Here is a 21,195-nt window from a genome sequence, read left to right on the forward strand (position 1 = left end):
ACTCAGCACACTGCGGTGCTGGACTTTTGGGTAGCAGTAGGGCAATATTAGCAAGACACAGCTGGAGAGAGGGAACTACAGGATATTGGGAATCAGGATGCCCTTGTAGGTAAGGCACTGAACTGAGATTTGGGACACTGGGTTCAGTTCCGGCTGTGGTATACAGTCCCTGTGTGACCTTGGCCATGTCACTTAATCTCTGTGCTTCGGTTCCTCATCTATAAAATGGGGATACACCACTCCCCTACTCCAAAGAGGACTTGTGAGAACAAATTACCACAAGATATGGGCTCAATTCAGGAATCACTGAAGGAAATTCTTTGCCCTGTGTTATGCAGGTCAAATTAAGTGATTATAATGGGCCTTTCTAGCCTTAAAAATCTCTGACTCTGTACCCAGGTAATTCTGTACTCGTGCTAGTGTATTATATTGCATTCAGAGTGAAGTCAAGTGCAAAAGGAAAATTCACCTCTTATTCTGTTGACTAGCTGCTTACCCGTCTAAAGGGAAATCTGGAAGAAGAGAACCATCATCTCCTGAGCCAGATCCAGATGCTGAGTCAGCAGAACCAAATGCTACTGGAGCAAAACATGGAGAACAAGGAACAGTACCATGAAGAGCAGAAGCAATACATGTAAGAGACTAGAAGTATTGACTTTTGACAACTAGAAGTAATCTGGTAGGCAAGAAAAGAAATGGTGAGTATAGAAAATGGAAAATGTTACATATCAGAAGCAGAAAGACCAAGAGAACTGGTGGGCCCACTGGGTTCCCCAGCTAAGTAAAGGACCATTTAGGGAGAATAAAGACTTTGCAGAGAAGCTATATCTTTCCATGCCTCCACCACAGAGGATTCTGAGGCGATACCTACCCTAGACCAGGGATAGTCAATAGTTGGGCTGCAGGCCAACTCCGGATGAGCAAATGCTTTTGAATGGACCGTAAAATCTTTTTATTTACATATTATTGTTATTACGGTGTGAAAAATGTTTCTGTGGAGTATGGACCTTGACTATATCTTGTCTGAGAAATTTGGACTTTGACAAAAAATAATTGACTACCCCTGCCCTAGACCAACTCTTTTCAAGTAATAAAGATGAGGCACTGTGAGATGTTGAGGGGAGAAAACAGGAGGTGCTGAAACCAGACGATAAAAGAGCAGCATCCAAGAGCTCTGAAGGAACTTAAGAATGAAGCGGCTGACCTGCTAACAAAAACCTGTAGCCTCTCATTAAAATAAGCACAATACTGGAGGAGTGGCAGATAGCAGGTGTTCCAGGCACTAAACATGGGATGCCGCCAATATTTAAGATCATTTTAGTGATTTTTGTTACCATAAATATTCAACACAATATTCTTTTAAAGGACACAGAGTCTCTAAGAGTCCAAGTTCTTCATCCACTTTCACAATCTCGTTTTTAAATAGACTGATTCACTGAAGTATGGCACTGTTTCCTTCTTTTTTACATCTACAGACAATCTAATCTTCACAGGGATATGTGGGCTCTCCCTGTACTACAGTGAGGATGAACAAAATACATGCTTGTTCCTATCTAGGGTAGATCCTTGGATTTACAGACCCAGGAGCTAGGAGTGATCTTGGGAATAACTGATTGAGTTTTACTTCAGTACCAGGAAAAATTATTGAAACTGTGTTTGTAAATGAAACACCTGGATGAACATATGGCAGAGACCAAACCAGCCCCGCTTCTGAAAAGAAAAATTGTGCCTGTAGATTTGCTAGCATGTCAGTTAAATGGTAGCTAAAAGAACTGGGAGAAATAATTTAGCATTGTAGCATGACTCTCTGGAAACATTGGCATTGTTCAAAATACAAGGGATTTTGGTTTCCTACTTCCTATCTTCTCTTTATTGAGACCATAACTGGTGAGCCTTCTGTCTATGACAACTGTATCAAACTGATGTGTCAGTAAGGTTAAGGTGTGTTTGCATTTTGTTTTCCCAGATTGTTAATGAATAAGATCGCTAGGGTTAAATTACTGCTGCTGCTTGAATGCACTGGATAAGAAGGCTTTTTGATCTGTAGAAATCTAACCTGTAGGATGACCTCTTTCTTCTCCTGGTGATTGTTGGCCTTGCTCTTCCATTTTGTAACCGTTGTGAAATCCAAGCAAATCCTTCAAGATCTACCTTTTTTATTTTTTTATTTTCACAGTGATAAATTAAATACATTAAGGAGACACAAAGAAAAACTGGAAGAGAAGATAATGGATCAGTACAAGTTTTATGATCCTGCTCCAAAAAAGTAAGTTCCCTTCCATTTCAGTGCCACTATTGCAATACAGAATTGAGAACAAAAGGGGCTCTTCATAGCCGGAGAGGACCGAAACCCTGTGACTCCCTGTCAGGAGATGTGACAAAGAGGGCAACTGGTGTGTCTGGTCATCACTACGCTCTCCTCCTCTCACCCCAGAAGCCTCTTGCTTTAATTGGGATTCTCCTTGATGGGAGCCTGTTTGTTGTCCCCCACACACTCCCATTGAACAGCCACACAAAAGTTAACTGACTCAAGCAGCAATCCTGCTTTAGCATGTGCTAACATAGACCCCTGTGCACATGCGGAGTCCCAGTAACTTCATATTGGGATCTGAGTTAATATAAGCTTCTACAGGGAGCCATTTTGCCCTGAGGAATACCTTCTTCTTCTTCTTCCTCTTCCAGGAGTGAGTTTCAAGCAGCAGAACTCATCACAGTGAGGGAGCCGGGGGGCGGGGACAGAACAGTGCCTCCATTGGTGTTTTAATGCTTTCCTGAATCAGGCCCTGAGTTACTGTTTATTAAGTAAAATCTCAGATTCTTCTATTTAAAAGACCAATCCCTAAACCTGCTTCCTGGTAGTAGAGGAGAGAGAGAGAAATTATCGTATTTTAGTAACGGGAGAGGCAGAAGTATTACAGTGATGAGGGCCATATAAGATCCTGGTATCCAAAGGATGCTGAATTGCTGATCAGGTTGGGGTCGTTTAATCTGTTTGTGAAAGCCTCACAATATAATCTGTCATCTTTTGTTTCAAATCCTGTGCTCAAATTCGAGCTGCGGTGTCAGATCTGAGGAGCAGCTAGGCAATGAATGGCCACTAATCTGGGCTGTCAAACTAGTGGGATGGTTTAATCAACAAAGCCACCTCTGTCTGTCTTTGGAACTGCATCTTCCTCTTGACACTGAATTGGAATCACAGAGAATGTGACCCAGACAATGATTAAGCAGCAGCGCTGCTCCCAGAGCTGCTCTTTCAGTGGGGGATAAGCAGTCCAAAAAGAGGAATAGGCCTTTAAAAAAATCATTTAAACAACAAAGCCGTGTGAACCCCAACATAAATGTCTGACACGTCCAGTGCACAGGAGAATCCATACTAATGATTAGAAGCCTTGATTTCACAACTTTTCAGGCTGTTCATGTAGCAAGACCTCCCACCTGATTAAAATGTTTCATGTGGGTTTTGCTTCTAACGATAGGACAGTCCCCTTATTCAGATCACTAGCTCTGGAGAAATATTTCCCTAGACTGATGCTGACCTTGAAGGAGGAGAACCAGCCACTTTCATTTTGTGAAATCATTCCCCGACCATAAGAGCAGCAAAGAATCCTGTGGCACCTTATAGACTAACAGACGTTTTGCAGCATGAGCTTTCGTGGGTGAATACCCACTTCTTCAGATGCCCCGACCATGTGTTTAATGATAAGATCGCCACATCTCACGCTCTGGGGACCCTGCATCATGCCTTAGTTTCAGCATAATTTAAAAGTGCAGGAGAGGGGAAGCTGTGGCACAGTTCTAGATTTCAAGGGAAAAAATTTCAAGTATTTTATGATCTTCCGTTATCAAAATGTGCCTCTAACAGGAAAAACCACTGGATTGGAGCCAGAGCTTTAGTCAAACTGATCAAGCCAAAGAAAGAGGCTACAAAGGAGCGATTGATATCATCGGTGGAGAGTCCTCCATGGCACTCTGAATCCACAGAGACAGCATCCTCGCCATCTGCTTCTCAGATATTCAAGCATCAGCAGGAGAGTCTGGATAACACCTCTCTGGGGTCAAACTCTATGGAAGAGAAAGTGAGCCACAATGGAGCTTCAAACAAAGGTATGTGTCTGACTTAGAGAGGTAGTTAATGAAATAGAAGTCACACACTAGGCATTTTATTTGTTGGGAAGGTTTAATAGGCATGATTCTTATATAATATATTATATCACCATGTGTTATACCCTTTTAATATTAAACCAGTATTTATATTTATTAGTTTTCCTTATCTGTGACTTGTTTTTCAGCTTCACATTTCCCTGCGTATGTGGCATGTTAGTTAATAAGATGATGGGCAAAATTAAGTTAGCTTGCAAAACTAAAATAAAGTCCATCTGTGAAACTATGCAATTCACTAGCCTTTTCTGTTGTTAAAGTTATTGGTGTGGTATTGTCTGTCACCAGCAGAGGGCACTCTCAGAGAATAAATGCAAGAAGAGTAAAATAATGTTAATTTCTAATAAATGCCTATTTGTGGAGACAATGGAGTGTTTCCATTTGTAGTCGATTTAAGAGTTTCCTAATGCAAAGTTATAACAAGTGATTTCTGTGATGTTGCAAGAATGTGATATAAAAGGTATATAATTTTGTGCATGTATATGTAGTGTAGTGTGTTGGTTTTGTGTGCAGTTGGGAGAATTATTTTGTACAATAATCGGATGTTCTCAATAATGCAGAATTTTAATGGAAACCCCCACAAAATTAATGAATTATTAACTTTGAAAAAAAAAAGCCTCTAGCTTTCATTGCTGCTACTGAGATCGCTCAGATCTGCCTCCCTTTAACTTTTTGTCCTCTAAGAATATTTTTCAAGGAACAACTTTAATGGTCTCAACACCTTACACTCATGGTTTCATGCTGGGTGTGAGGGAAGAATGGAGGGATCCATTATTAGAAATGACAGTTTAGAGAAGTCTTTAATTGTTTTCATTCCTCTTCTCCTCCCCCACCCTCCCATTCTGCACGGTCTGTGATCAATATACAATGAAAAGGCATATTTAAAATCATCTGTATCTTAGCACTGTGTAATTCCAGAAAATGTGAAATGCAATCTGTGTGCATTCAAAGCTCCCGCTGACCTAAAGGAAAGTTTGAGATGAGCAAGAAATGTAGAGTCAGGCCCCTTCAGAGTGCCAAGGACTCCATGAAGTCCTCTAATCACTGTTACTACTGATTTTACAAGGAAGGTGCTGAGATCCTGCAGTGGTGGACGTCTGTATAAAACCCTAAGTAATCTGTATACTGTACCACTAAGTAATGTATCGATGTACATGAATTATATCAAGTGTATATATAGTATGTTATAATACATTTTATATCACGGATGACATTATTGGCAGTTTTAGGTAGAAGTTGCTCATGTGTACTGTATTAACTAATCATGAATCTGATTCCCTAAACGTTATTTAGTGTTGGTTTAGTCTTTTTCATGTTTCACTGAATTGTGTTGTCACTTAGCTGTTTTAAGACATTTTAGTTATATTTCTATTTTTTGTTCACTATTTTTCTTCTTCTTCTTTTTGGAATACCTGGGTGATAACAATTTAGCTGCTCAACGCAAAAAGATTGCCTTTTTGAGAAGCAAAAGCAAGGACAAAGAAAAGTCTCCTAAGTCTCCATCGAATCATCAGTCTCTCACTAATCGTCTGCGGTTCTGGTCTTCTTCCGACATCCCATCTTCTCCTAATGAACCTCTTTCTTTCTCGGAAATGGGAGATTTCTAACACCTTGTCTTTATTTTCATATATTTCTCAAGTTTAAAACAAAAAACCCACATGCTTAAATGAACACACACATTGCTACAAACACTCAGCATGTCCTTAAAATAAACTAAATACAAGCACAGATTAGTGAATGTGGACTTAATTTTTTCAGTAGAAGATGAATCATTATTGCACACTATGGATCATTTCTTCAATGCAATACACTTTTAGGGGACCTCATGACATACAGTATGCTTATGTATACTGGCTGTGGTGCACATTATAAGTAAGTGAAGTTGCTGTGCGCTTCATTGTCTTCTTGCAATCACAGACTTGCATCATGTCCAGTTGAAATGTGGAAATTGCTTTTGCTATGCTTCCTACAATGTATTATCACTACTAAAATATGAAGCTAATATTCACGCTCAAATCTTGGAGATTTTTCCAGTGCTCTGTGCAGTTAAATTTAAGATGGCCAACTTATTATAATTTCTCTGTGCTTCCAGGCAGTCTAAATCTGGAAATATAGTGGCACTCATTAGCAATGCTACTCTCCAAATGTCTCAACATTTGCATTCTAAACAGCCATTTTTAGAAGGTTTATAAGTTGGGAGGTAAGATCTGAGCCTCTGAGAATTTGGCTTTTGAGAATGTTTTTATGTCAGAAAAGGTGATCTGATCTCTTTTAGTTGCCCAAACTCCTTACCATCTAATAGTCATTGCTATTTGGTAGCTTGTGAAACAAACTCATGGTCACAATCCACTTCCTGTTGGACAAGTGTCCATATCACAATTGGTGCCCTTGTGGTCATCCTCAGCAGAGAGGCCAAACTCCCCTTTCTCTTCTAGAGGTGATTCCTCCATATCAGAGCTGAGCACACTGGCATAACAACATAGAGAAGTTTGCACTGTCACTACCTTTCTTTGGATTAATAGAGAGTCTCCAGAGCTATTAATTCAGCATCTTTGAAAGGCACTAAATTAATTTTTCAAAGGCAATTTGAAATATTGACTTGCATGGCAAGTTTTAGCCCATAACAATTTTTATGGCTGTGCTGTAAACGTATAAAATGTGGGAGAGAGTGAAAATGGTGCAGGCCCCATGCTGCAGTAGCACACACAGACTACCTTTGCCATACAAGACATTTTTTGAGAGAGAAACTTTCAGAAACAGCATAACCCAATAGTACCCTAGTCCACCTTCGCTAATGCATTTTTGTTGCTGCCCTGTGCCTTTGAACTAACCGGTTTTGTTTTGTTCCTGCCAGCTGTTTATTTTGACCGCCTTGCTCTGCTTTGTTTTCAGTATCTAATTACCATTAATTAACCTCACTTCAGAAAAATTTAGGGAACCAGAATCTTGCTTCTCATCAAGGCTGTTTTCTAAAATGAAGGCTTTACATTTCGCTCTGTTTTATTTGAGCCTTAAAATGTGTATCAGCTGTGTTAATTTGAGGGTTTTAATACATTTCACCTCATCACTGGAAAAAAGCCTTTCTGTCCATCTAGGTGTGTTTAATATTTTAGCAGGCAGTATTTGTTGTTATCCAAAAATCCTGTTTAAGAAATCAGTGCATTGAAGAAGGAGAGTTTAAACCCTCTGGAGAGTCTGAGCTCTTACCACAGCAGAATTCTGTATGGACAGAGATTATATCTTCGCATGAATCCTGTTAGGTGATTTTAAAATCAGGAACCTTTGTTTTGAATATGGCTTTGACTTTCAATATAGCAAAGCTTTATTGCCTTTTATTACTGAAGCAAGTGCTTATAAAATGTACCTTAAGGCATTTCATATCCCACTTATTTTTTCTGCTTTCACGTCTTTGCTCCCATGTCTATCCTCTTCCTTTCACAATATGTGTTGCATGTATAAAATCAACCTTCCTACTGACACTAAATTAGCCCTTGTCACTCCTAAGCTCCCTAGTGTGCAGACATATGATTGCAAAACTGGTTACAGAAATCTCTTCCCCAAGAGTGAACTGGTTCTTGAAAAGCTTGCAAAACTGGCACCTCTGTTGTGTGTTTTTGTGTGTGCCTGCTTGTTGTGTCTCTATGAAAGTGGATAGATACATGTTTGATTGTGTTGTCCTCTATTGTCTCCTTTATTTACCTCTTTCTCCCCTACTCAGCATTAATGGATCTAAAACAAAACCGAATTTCCCAACGTGGAGGCCGCAATGATAATGTTGAAAATTCAGCAGACTCTGCTACTAAGCACTGCATGGAGCTGGGTTCCCGAACTTACTCTACCTCAGCCATCCATTTGACCTCTTCAAGTTCTACTCCCACTTCCAGGCACCAAAGCAAACCCAAAGGTGTGTTGTGTAAGCTTGTATTTAGTCTATCTACAGCTAGTCCAACTCCCAGGACGTGGAGCCCCCACTTCACTGTAAGGTGACCCCCCATCATAACAGATACTGCAAGGTACATAATAGGCTTTCTGCAATTACAGAAGCTCAGCACATGCTATAACTAGAGCCTGCAAATCCATGGATATCCGCTTCATATCTGTGGATAGCCGCATCCCCGGATGCAGATATCCACGGACCATTTTTGTGGATAGTGGATCGGATGTGGATACAACCGCACAGGGCTCTACTCACTGGCGGCACCTGCCCTGCAGTATCCAAATTGGCCAGCCCGAGGGGCGGAGTGCGCTTGGGGCCAGCTGCCAGTGGCTGGGATTGGATGGCAGTCCAGAGTCAGGGCTCTCCAACACCTGCTCGCGGCGCCGCCGCTTCCTGTCCAGCAGCTCAGGTCCCTCGGGCAGCGCCAGCGTCCCCACCATGACTCGTCCTGACAGCACTGGCCATGCTCCTGACCTGCAGGCTCCTGGGCAGCGGGGCCTGCTCCTGGACACAGGGATTGGAGCAGGCAGGGCCCCCGCTCCTCACCCCTTCTCCCCACTGTGATGCAACATGGACTGCTGCTGCCGTCACTTGGAAGCCCCCAGGAGCAGCACGCAATGCGATGCCCCTTCCCCCCAGCCCCCTCACCGTCCCTTCTCCTCAAGACCCCGGCCCTGCCCTGCCCCTTACCCCCAGTCCCCGTCCTTCCACCCTGCAAGACCCCACCCCCCCGCTCGCTCAGCTCCGGTCCCTCTCCCACCCTCCCCATCGCTAGCCCTTGCAAGACGGCTTGCTGCTGCGAGCGCAAATTCGGATACACACAGAAGATGGCTAGCAGATCGTGGATTGGATGCACGTTGATTCTGGTGGATGAGGATTGGATGCGGATCCACATTTTTGTATCCACGCAGGGCTCTAGCTGTAACACAGTGGTCCCCTTCATAAGTTATAGTCAAATTCACGGCCATGGAAAACGCATGCCTTCGGCACGCGGGCTGATTTTCAGTGGCACTCACACTGCCCAGGTCCTGGCCACCAGTCCAGGGGGCTCTGCATTTTAATTTAATTTTAAATGAAGCTTCTTAAACATTTTGAAATCTTTATTTACTTTACATACAACAATAGTTTAGTTATATATTATAGACTTAGAGAAAGAGACCTTCTAAAAATGTTAAAATGTATTACTGGCAGGCGAAACCTTAACTTAGAGTGAATAAATGAAGACTCGGCACAGCACTTCTGAAAGGTTGTCGACCCCTGCCCTATACTATACAGATTCCACAGGGTAGACCAGCATTTCTCAAACTGGGGGTCCTGACCCAAAAGAGAATTGCAGGGGGATTGCAAGGTTATTTTAGGGGGGGGGTCATGATATTGCCACCCTTAAATTCTGGGCTGCCTTCAGAGGTGGACAGCCAGAGAGTGGCGACTGTTGGCCGGGTGCCCAGCTCTGAAGGCAGTGCCCCGCCAGCAGCAGCGCAGAAGTAATATACCATGCCACCCTTACTTCTGCACTGCTGCTGGTGGCCGTGCTGCCTTCAGAACTGGGGTCCTAGACAGCAGCTGCCGCTCTGCAGCTGCCCAGCCTCTGAAGGCAGCACCACTGCCAGCTGCAGCACAGAAGTAAGGGTAGCAGAAGCGCAACCCCCCAACAATAATCTTACAAACTCCCCCCCACACTCCTTTTTTGGTCAGGATCCGTACAGTTACAACACCATGAAATTTCAGATTGAAATAGCTGAAATAATGAAATCCTATGACTGAGAAATTGACCAAAACGGACTGGGAATTTGTTAGGGCCCTAGTTATAGGGCTTCTTTACACTAGCAAAGCTACCAGGTGGGAGGTTGCATTACAATGCACTAGTCTTTCCCTCCAACTCTGCTTGACTGTGGGCCCATTGATTCAAAATGGTGGCCAAAGAGATGGATACTTCTCCATGTAACCTTTATAAAGTCACTCAACAGGCTCTACCACTTATACTGTAATGGTCTGTTTGAGGCAAATCTGTGGGACTGACCTTCCTAAACTTAATGTTACCTACTAAATTTTATATTCTTTCCAGGGTATAATTCAGAGGATAATCTTTGTGACCAATCTCCTGAGGTAGAGTTTTCAAGAAACAGACAACATGGTAAGTTTATGGAATGTAAGATTACACTAATCCCGTATATTGGGGCCTGCTTCATAATGTGTAAACAAACCCTCATAGGCCATTATAGTTAAACTTGGATTATAAAATGATCTGAAATGATTTATTATTAATTTCTTTGAGGTTTTGGATTCAAATGTTTTATTTTTATTTTAAGATTTAAAAAAAAATTCATTATTTCCCAATGAAACTTTAAAAAAAAAAAAGGAAGAAATTCCTAATCAAGACAAACAGACCTGCCTCAGCAGCAGCATGTTCAGTGCATGCAATACAGGTGCATGCACTGATTTTTCAGATCAATATTTACATATAACAGGAAGGGAAGGAATCAGCCGTAGTAGATTTATTCAGGGGTGCTGGCAGCAGCACTGCATAATAAGTGTCTTTCTGGACTTTGAATTTGCAAGCTGGTTAACAGTCAGCACTAAAAATTCACTAGCTCACCTCTAAAAAGAACTTGAAAATAGAGGAGAAGTTTTAAATAAAAATGCATGTTTCATAGTTGGACCAATAAAAACTACCTTAGTATATCAAACATAACATCACATTAGCCTTTTTCATCATAAAAAAAATTCTCTTTGTGGCAAACCTAATTACTGTAGAAGCAAACTGAAGAGTACATTTCTCTGCACAAAATGATAGTAAGAAAATGAGATGTTCTTAAACACCTGACAAAGGAAGAACAGGGTTGATTTTTGTTGTGTCCAGGCTTTCTCACTTGATGTACATCACATTCTGGTAAAATTTTCAAAAGTGCCAAAGTCATATTTTCAAAAGTCACATCCTAAGTCTCACTGGAAGTCAATGGAACTTAGGCTCTTAAGTCACATAGGCACTTTTGAAAATGTTAACCTTTTGTCCAGACCTTGTTATGTGCTCATGAACTTAATATTCCTCTTTCTTTACAGTTTCCAAGCCAAATAGTTTAGAGAGCAGTCAAAATGCATCCAGCAGTAGTTCACCTCTGAACTTGAAAGGTAAGATATTTTCAGAGCTGAGATGCCTTCTGATGAACAGGAAATGAAATTGAATTGCATGCAAAGCATTTTCTTTTCTTTCCGGTTGGGCTTGAACAAATAACATGGTTTTGTAACCTGAGCAAGGGCCTGGCTACCACAGAGACTTGAAACATTATTAGCAAAAATGATTTTTTAAAGCATGATAATGACTAACGGGACATGAATTTTAGGACAGAGAGAGAGACCGATTCTTCTGCCATATCAAAGGCATCATTTTGGGGTATTCTGATGGATGAAAGTCCAGACTTAAACTCTGTCTGTATATACAAGCAGTTCTCCAGCATTCTCACTCTATGCACAACTTCGTAAGATAAACATGCTTTTTGGGCCCCACACTACAAGAAGGATGTGGAAAAATTGGAAAGAGTCCAGCGGAGGGTAACAAAAATGATTAGGGGGCTGGAGCACATGATTTAGGAGGTGAGGCTGAGGGAACTGGGGTTATTTAGTCTGCAGAAGAGAAGAATGAGGGCGGGATTTAATAGCTGCTTTCAACTACCTGAAAGGGGGTTCCAAAGAGCATGGATCTAGACTGTTCTCAGTGGTACCAGATGACTGAACAAGGAGTAATGGTCTCAAGTTGCAGTTGGGGAGGTCTAGGTTGGATATTAGGAAAAACTTTTTCACTAGGAGGGTGGTGAAGCACTGGAATAGGTTACCTGGGGAGGTGGGTGGAATCTCTTTCCTTAATGGTTTTTAAGGTCGGGCTTGACAAAGCCCTGGCTGGGATGATTTAGTTGGGGATCGGTCCTGCTCTGAGCAAGGGGTTGGACTAGATGACCTCCTGAGGTCCCTTCCAACCCTGATATTCTATGATTCTATGCTATCTAGATTGCTAGAGTTCTGTCTATTAACAAGGATAAACCTATTAGGCTAAACGTGGTGAAACCACTTTGTGCTGCCTCACTGGCAAATTCTGGCTCTCAAGTTGGCACAATGCCAGGGCTAGGAGGCTCTTTTAGTGCCACAGAGCTGACACGGAGGCTCAACTGTTATCCCTGCTGCTAGCAAAGAGTGTGGCCATAGGAAGGGATGTGGCCAGGATGCTACCACCCTGTACCAACTCCCTGGCAGCTGATTTAGCTCCTTAGGACCGTTAGCAACCAGTGTAATTTAGAGAAACATCAAGGCTGCTCTACCTTGTACTTGAGGACTGGCCCTATACACAACAGCCCCGAGATCAAGGTAGTGAAAAGCTGACTTCTGTTGTGTGCTCTTCTGTTATGGCTCAGAATCTGGCTCATGAAGTAGAACTTCTTGCTCCTGTTCTGGGGACAAGTACCTCGGCTCATGTAACTGGATTCCTTTTTGAAGCTCTGGAATATGTACTGTTCCTGGTATTCTGAAGCTCTGATTTCATATGGTTTTGGGGAGGAGGAAATAATGATTGTTAAGTCCAATTTTAGTTGACATATTCAGCATGGAAAAGGAACTGAATCATACATACCTACCTCAGTAGAGAGTTGACATTCTGCTAAAATAGAGGAAAATAAGTGTTTTTAATGTTGCTTTTTTCCCTCCTCAGGTTCTTCAGATCATATCTACGGCAGAGCTGAGAGCCTCAGCAGTGAAGATATGGTGCCAAGTAGAGACACACCTGCCTTGCCCAGAGACGGCTACATCTGTCGTTCCACTTCTGCCATCTTAAGCTCTAACAACAGACAAGACCCCTCCCTTCACAGGAACGGCTCGACTTATGACATACCTCAGAGGAGTAACCCAACCCAATCCTATGCTGGCAGGCAGCGATCTGCTTCTCCTGGCAGCGACATGGTGACTTTGGAAGAGTTTCTGGAAGAGACCAACAAGTTATCCCCACCGAGTGTACGTAAAATAATACTATAGCTATCTCAGGTGACATGAAAATATTCCAAGCTGATCTGACGGGGAGAGGACAAATAAGAAATACAGTGAGATCCTCACTAATGACTGTGAGACTCATTAAAGTGGAAAGGTGGGTGAGGTAATATCTTTTGTTGGACCAACTTCTGGGTGAGAGACGCCTTCGAGCTACACAAAGCTCATTGTGAGCTATGAATTTTTCAAATCAGTATTTAAGGGAACAACCCCTGCAAAAAAACTCAGGATAATACATCACAAATATCCTGTTAGTTTATTTTTATATTTGTAGCGAGAGTTAGTGAAATAATTCATTAAGTGATATTTGTTGGAAAATTGGTATTTTTTTCATCCAGTAATTCTTTGTGATTAAACTTTCCCATTATTCCACCAGCTCTAAGTTTAGGTGAGTTTTAATTATTTGTGAACTAGTAACTGTACTGTGCAGCATTCTGCAGAATTAAATTTTAATCATCTGAGCCTTTGATACAGTTCTCGGCTGCTAAATCTCTGCCGAAAACTAAAGCTTGATGACCATCATTAATTGAATTATAAAGTGTGGATCTTCAAGAAGGTCTGCTCTATTTAAAAAAATCTCATGATCCAGTTTTTTCAGGAGGATTTTATTAAGGATTTGAGGGAGGGAAGTCTCTGTTCCCCTGGATTGTGTTATCTGTTTCTATGAACCATGTGGTACTGTTGTGCTGTTGGTGAAATCAATGCTACAATATTTCACTGTTCAGTTAAAGATGTTTTGTAGGAAATAATATGCATTTGTTTGTAAATGTCTTGTATCACTTAGTGATGATACATACCAGTCACATGAAATGTCGCAGTACAAAACATGTTGATGTCTTCAGACCAAATTCACTGCTGGCATAAGTGAGTGAAAGTTAATGGTACATCAACAGCCCAGTAGCATTACTGACGTCATCGGAGTCCCACCCTCTTATGACATCAGCGAATTTTGGTCCTCAATGTTTAAGACAAACCTTTTAAAATGTATTGTAATCCCTTGTTCTGAGTCCCTAGGGGTCAATTAGTTGAATGCAAAACACTTGTTGTCTGTAACCATGTGATCATGTCTCCATTTTCATTCTTTCTGTCATCCTTGTTCCTTTTCAGCGGCGACGCAGCTTAAATGAGACCGAAATTATCTCATTGCACCAATTTCTGTTAGAAGCTGATGCACTGTATCCCTCTTGCCATTTCCCATCTCATTCCCTCCATCAGGAACCTCAGCGTTCAGTCGAACCAGTCCTCAGTCATTCGTGTTGTGACAGTCTGAGGCACAGAACTGGCAGTGGGAGTAGGAGAGCAACTTCGCTGTATATCCCCAGGGTATCCATCGCTATCACTGTGCAGTTAACAGCTCCCCCCTCACTCCAGCCTGCAAGCACGTTAATGCCTATGGAAGCTTATTTTAATGTTTCATCGTTACTTTAGTTTAAAAACTAAAGTAGCCAAATTACTCATATTAATGATCCCTAAAGTATTTCCAGTGTTGAGCATGAGCCCCTGTTTGCTGGGAGGATTGTAATAGCACAATATGGTGGCCCTCTAATTTTAACAGGCACAACAGAGCTTTAGACTAACATAAAAAAATAACCCAGGCTCTTAGCATTTGATTGAACCTGGAATGCTTCTGACACAGTAAGGAATTATCATGAGCTGCCGTTTTATAACTATTACTATTTACTATGAGCAAAATGGGTTTTGCTACTGGAAGTAACCTTCTCTGTAAACTCTAGTGAAATGAAAAGATATATTAAACCATGACGTACTTCCCAGAGAAGAGTAAAGAAATGAAGTACAGACGCTTCCTGACTTACACAAGCATTCCGTTCCGGAATGCCTTGCATATGTCGAATTTTGCGTAAGTCGGAAACGTATCTCTAACCCTTACGCAAAAAAACCCTCCTATTTCTAGCTTACGGAACTTTTTCCATAAGTGCAGATTTGCATAAGTCGGGTCTTGCGTAACCCGGGGAGCGTCTGTACATCAGGTTGTTTCAACACATTCTTTTTATAACTAACATGTCCGTTAACTATTCACAGCATGCCTTTTACTAATACCTCAACAGCAGTTGATAGTGTCATCCGTATGTTTTGCATGAGTCCATCTCCATTAAGCATTTATTGTATATTTTATTTTGTGGCCAGGTTAATTATTTGCCTTCCAAATATTGCACATTAATTTCTGGATGCTCAATCATTCATCTATTGTACATACAGCATTTAACACATGCGGTATGTTGGCCTTGGTCCAAAAAACCCCAACCCAATGAAATTGCCCTATAGTAGGCTGCTAGCACATCTCCACTTAGAGTAATCTCCTGTTGTTTCACTAATATTGAACAAGGTGTTGTCCAAAACAGCCTGCGTTCTAGAAATGACAAACACTCAATCACTGATGTGCACGAAATTGGATGATACTAAATGAAGCAAAAGAGCTGCAGCCCAGGGTGCTATCAAGATGAATTTCTTTAACTGGTGACAATTAAACTGGCAAATAAGGCTGTCACAATCTAATTTTGATCATCATGTAACTCATTGATCTACATTTACTCTTTCCCCCAGTGCTCTCAGCTATAGGCATGAAATAAGTGGTTTTATATAAGATGTTGAGAGTCCCTCAAAAGTTGACACTGACACACCAATTAGTGCGTAAAGCACTTTGAAGGTGAGGCATGTTGTACGTAGTGCCAAGTGCTCTCTCTCATACAGTTACTTTGTGTTGATCCCTGGGTTGCTTGATGTGTGGAATTATGTTGTGACATCCTTGAGAGGAAAAGTGCTCGCTAAACACATTTTCCTTATAACACTGTTGCCATTAATGTGCCATGTATGTATTTTCTCCCCGTAGGACACTTCCAGTAGCAGAGATGACTTGCTGAGTGATTATTTTAGAAAAGCAAATGAACCCCCTCCTGTTGGGAACCAGCTGGGTCAGCCAAGTAGAAAGGAGACAGCTAAGACGCCTACCAGCTATGTGTCACCAACTATAAAAATGACCATCGCCAGTGAAGAGGGGAGAGTGGCTAAACCTGGACACTATGTCAAACCCAACCCTAGACCAGCTGAATCTGAGACACTGGCCACAGGATCTCTTAAACTTCCTCCCACACCACCACATCAGCCACTCAGTGGGCTGAGGCCGATGGCACAACCGCAGCAGACCAGTACGATGAGCCAGAGGAATGCCTCACTGAGCAGAGCCTTTAGTCTGGCCTCTGCAGACCTCCTGAGAGCCACAGGCCCAGAGACATACAGACAGGAGAGCCCTCAGAAGCTGGGTGCAGATGTTCGTACGGGCAAAGACTCTGGCAGTCAGACTGTGCGGCTCTCTGTGCCCCCAGGCTCTCACGCTACCATACGAGACAGACCACAGTCTGCAAAGGCAGCGTGCACTTTGCAAGCTGTCGATTCCCGTTGTCGGCAGCTTGACGTGAGACGTCTTTCTCTGGCACCTCCAAAGGAGGAGAGGCCTCTTTCGTTTCATCAGTCTTCTGCCTCTGCCGGTGCCAACAGTGTACAGCAACCTGAACAAGTGAGTGCAGTGTCTGGGCAGCACTATTCACCCACACAATATACACCGGCTAAAGTCAAATCCAAGCCAGCTGCACGCTCCGGGGAAGTGGCCACCGTGACTCCTGTCAGAGCTGCCTCTAGTAACAGTGAGGGCGATGTTACCCAAGGGCAAAGTCGGAGTGATGCCCTCATTACCAAGTGCCAGAGTAGGTCACCAGAAGGCCACGCTGGTGCAGGGGGAATAGAGGAATCCAACAGAGGGGGCAGCTCCAGGAGCACTCCTGGTTCTCCAGATCCCCATGGGGACCAGCAGACCGTCTGGTATGAGTATGGATGTGTGTAATCCATTGATTCTCTTGGTAACGTGTTTTAAGCTGGTGACATTTGGGTGGAATTTGGTAGTGACATTTGTCTAAACACTGTGGCAGGTCTTAAAAGGTATTACCTGCACCTAATTTTCTAGTTTGTCTAAATGCCTTCCAGCCACTGGTTTTTAATGGAACAAAGGACATTTTCACGGTTAAAACACAGAACTGAACAGCCGAACCAGGGCCTTTCCTTTCACACTATAGTGCCTAAAACAAAGTGGACCCCTTACAGACTCCCACAAAAGACTTTGGCCTAATTTTCAGAAGTGCTGAGCACCCACAAATCCAGCTGAAGACAAGGGGATCTGTGAGGGCTCACCACTCTCTGACAATTGGTCACCGCCTCTCCCTATCTTCATACTGCCCTCTCCCATGCTCCCCCAGATTCTGCATTAAAGACACATTCATGGGTCAAATTTAACTGTGCTGAATTCAGCCCTCAGTTTGAAAAATGACTTAAGTTGCAGAAAAGATCATGTAAAAGCCAAACTCCTCCCTAGGGAAAAGAACCAGACGCTTGCAGCAGCTTAAAGAAAAGCTGAAGGGCAAAAGTGTATGGCTTTGCAGTGGGTGTAAGTAAAAGCAATTATGTTTGTGACAGCTGCATTTTATAAATAGGAAGAGTAGAATTAAAGGGTCCCATATTAACCTTTCACATTGAGAACTGTTTGAACCCAAAGAGGTCAGTGTATTTGCCTCGCTCCTCCACTACACGCACAGTTCAGCGGATCCTTGATTCTGAAAGCCAAGTGGTGCTGCCTTTTGACACTTGCTTTATCTTTTATACAAACACTGGAACTGATACAGCCTGTTCAGGGAGATGCCTGATTTCAATGGCATTGCAAAGATGGCATCCCATGTACAAAGGTGACTTGTACACATGTAAATGAAAAGTTAAATCATTGTATAGGATTGCTGTGTAAACTGTATTAATAAATGTGCTATCACTTCTTCTTGCATCCCCATGTGCGTGATTGCCCATGTCCTAAGTAATATACAGGAATCTCTCTCATAGGATGAAGTCTTTGTTTCTGTCTTAAAGAACTTGTTCAGTGTAGAAACCAAAATAATGTTATATACATGAGAAAGAAATCTACTTAAAAAAATCTATTTATGTTCAAATAAAATTTCTCATGTGTCTGTCAAGTTTCATCAGCTGCTTATGTATATATGATGAAACATATCTTTAATTCTATTCATGTTTGTAAATGTGTTTTCCTTGTGATAGACTAAATCCCTAAAAAATTTTAAGGTTTTCCTTACACTGGCTCGGATTTAATATAGCAAAAGACATATGTAAGCAATTTTAAACTGATATCTGGTCAGCTAGGAATGTTTTTGTTATAGTATGTAGCAATCACATTCTGAAAACTACAGGACTGTTTATAATAAAAGATTTTAAAAAAACAAATAGGTGCGATATATTTTTTCCTTTAGAAAATCCCAGATTCACAGAGATGGGGCTAGATCTGAGTTTAGGAGATTTGTGTAAATTTATTTTAATACTGGAAAGTATTCACATGCAACTATATTGTTTTTCTCTGTACAATATTTCCATATTAGCTTTATCATAAATTGATATTGTTTAGATTGTAATCTCCTTAATGAGGGCTTCAGGGCAACAAATTGTGAATTAAATGACAGGCATGTCTTTGTAGGAGAAGGCACTTAGATTTAAGCATTTCTGAGCAGAGATCATTTTAAAGAACACCAAGCACATTGCTGATATTTAACAAGTATGAATTTACATAACACTTTTCATGCATCAATCTCAAAGCATCTTACAAACGTGGATAAACGTTATCTCCAAACTGAGGAACTGTTATAAAGTGACCTGCAACATTCCCTGTTATTTCAATCTAGAACCCCCAAAAGGCATATGTCTTTATCTACTGCATTCTCCTCTCTTAAAAATCCTTCATCAAGGAGTTTGCTTGAATATATTCACTGACCTCCAGGTTAAACTGCTAAAGAGTTAGACCCCTATCTGTGAGGTTACAGGCTCTGATTTGATGGAGACACATGAGATTCATCACAGCCTTGAGCTCTTCAACTTGAAAAACAATGTTTCTAATTATTTATTAAACTGGCATGCGAGATGTTTTTAATTATCCTCTGAATCCCTATGTGTCTTATTTAAACTTTTATTGCCTCTATCTCATATCTAAGTGCATCACATAACTTGAAAAAACACAAATTGTAACAGTGAATATATCTTAAAGTGGTCTTAAAAACCAAAGCCACTGTGAGCCTAACATCCTGTGCTGTAGCACTCAAACTGTCAAGAGAATTAACATTAAAGAGTGAATAGGCAAAGGTGAGTGCTCTGTTATAGGGACATTATACTGCAGTCTGTTCAATGTATATACATCATTATCACTTGACCTTTAATAGACTTGGTGGCTATAAAATCTTTCCTATGGAGTATATCAGTCCACTAATTTTCTATTCAGCGTGAGCAGTTGGATGATTTCCCTCCCTCTGAAAAGGCCTCTGAGACAGGGAATCCTATGCCTCAATGCAATAGAACTCCCTCAGGAAGCAGTGGAATCCCCAACACTTGAGACATTTAAAAATAGGCTACATAAGCTGATTTCCTAATACAAACTAATGGAAAAAGCACTGTGAAGAACAGTCTAGTGCTGACAGGGACGTGGACCAGGTGATTTAATAGATCTATTCTGGCTTGAATTTCCACAATACCACTATCTTCCTTATAGCTTTCATTCTATGTTCTGTGAAGTGGGTGGGTGTAAAATGGGATGTGAAGTTTAGAAAGATTTGCTTTTATTTTGCTTTTTTACCTCAAAAATTCAAAGTAAATCTATAGCCCTCCCCCGACACACACCCGCAGACTGCTAGAGGGCAATAGTCATGGGGTTTTTTTGTTTTTTTTTTTCCTGGTGATCACGTTTTGCAGTAAGGGCCAGATTTTCCAAAGAAGTGCTGTTCATAGTTAGGCACCCAAATAAATGGACAGATTTTTCCAAAGAGATCGACCCCTTGACTGCTGAGCTCTGGAGAATCTGTCCATAAGTGCGACTAGATTTGTACTCAAGGCTTGTGCCCGTGGAAATACGCTCACTATGCAATGCGCTCAGATGCAGAAATGGGCGAGGCTGTTAAATATAAGTGAGTAATTTTGATTTTAAAAATCACCACCACCCGAGTGACCTTGTTAATCTCTTGAATTAAAAAAGCAGCTGGCATGTACAGTACTTCTTGATAAACCCCTTTTGTTCATTGATGCTGTCTCATCTAGTGTGGCCTGGTTAGGAAATGTAAAGCCCTGCTCCTCTAAGGAGCAACCTTGTCACAGGCGTGTTTGCTCTATTGGATATTCTGCCCCTGCGCCCCAAAGTTTGAAGTTGTCTTTCAAATATACAGACTGTTTGTTTATTCTGAGTTTAACTGGGACTAAAGTATAGGAAATTGAAAAAGCAGAGTACCAAATGTAAGTTAGTTTTTTTCCATAATAAAGGAGTGCAGAGTAGGAGCGCTTTTTAAAAATGGCTAAAGCATATATGTTTAGATTATTGACAGACACACACCACATAGCTGGAAATTATTTCTGATCAGCCAGATGGTTTGTGGGTGGGTGAGTTGGTTGGTTGGTTTTTTTAAGTTTGGTTTAAGGTAAGTAATTTTAAACCAGGAAAATCTCTGAAACATACAGAGGGAATCTCCAATTAGTCATGGAATGATTTATAACCTATGGATTAGCTGAAGGTAAGGAGTGTATGGGAAAGAGGAGAAAATAGTACTCTAATTATTATTACTAGGGAAGGCCATGAGAATTTTTAGCAGGATATTTCAGCTTGAGAACCAAATGAAAAAAACTAAGGCATCTCCAGAGACTATTGAATTGGAAGCAGGAAAAAGATTTCTGCAATAAATAAGTAGAAAAAATGTTTGTAATGCACTGAAGCAAACTCTTTGTGCTGTTTCTAAAATTATGATTCGTTTACCGTTCTGCAGGGCATTTGGAAGGTTATGGGACTCACAAGATTGTCTTCCTGTATCTTTAAATGTATTTTACAAACATTTCTCAAATTCCTTGTGATACTATGAAAAAAGCTGTAAGTGCTTGTGAATGATTAGAAATATTTTTTTTCTTTAGTTATCTGAACATTTGAATTTTTGTGTGTGGGCATTGTGGATTTATGTAATGCCATTTAATCTGCAAATTTG

General features: G+C 41.3%; 1 protein-coding gene across 1 annotated transcript in view; it reads left to right on the forward strand.

Annotated features, from left to right (window-relative positions):
• CCDC88C (coiled-coil domain containing 88C) overlaps positions 1–17,963 on the forward strand; it is a 133,228-nt gene extending 115,265 nt beyond the window's left edge. Inside the window, exons 23-31 of the mRNA XM_045013229.1 lie at positions 489–634; positions 2,177–2,266; positions 3,863–4,104; positions 5,590–5,763; positions 7,877–8,062; positions 10,161–10,229; positions 11,156–11,224; positions 12,792–13,090; positions 15,972–17,963. Of these exons, the coding sequence (XP_044869164.1) occupies positions 489–634; positions 2,177–2,266; positions 3,863–4,104; positions 5,590–5,763; positions 7,877–8,062; positions 10,161–10,229; positions 11,156–11,224; positions 12,792–13,090; positions 15,972–16,979 (2,283 nt within the window). The 3' untranslated portion in view covers positions 16,980–17,963. The remainder of the gene's footprint in view (positions 1–488; positions 635–2,176; positions 2,267–3,862; positions 4,105–5,589; positions 5,764–7,876; positions 8,063–10,160; positions 10,230–11,155; positions 11,225–12,791; positions 13,091–15,971) is intronic.
• Positions 17,964–21,195: the final 3,232 nt, after the last annotated feature.

Source organism: Mauremys mutica, chromosome 4 (genome assembly GCF_020497125.1).
Source record: "Mauremys mutica isolate MM-2020 ecotype Southern chromosome 4, ASM2049712v1, whole genome shotgun sequence".
In the NCBI taxonomy this organism is placed as follows: Eukaryota; Metazoa; Chordata; order Testudines; family Geoemydidae; genus Mauremys; species Mauremys mutica.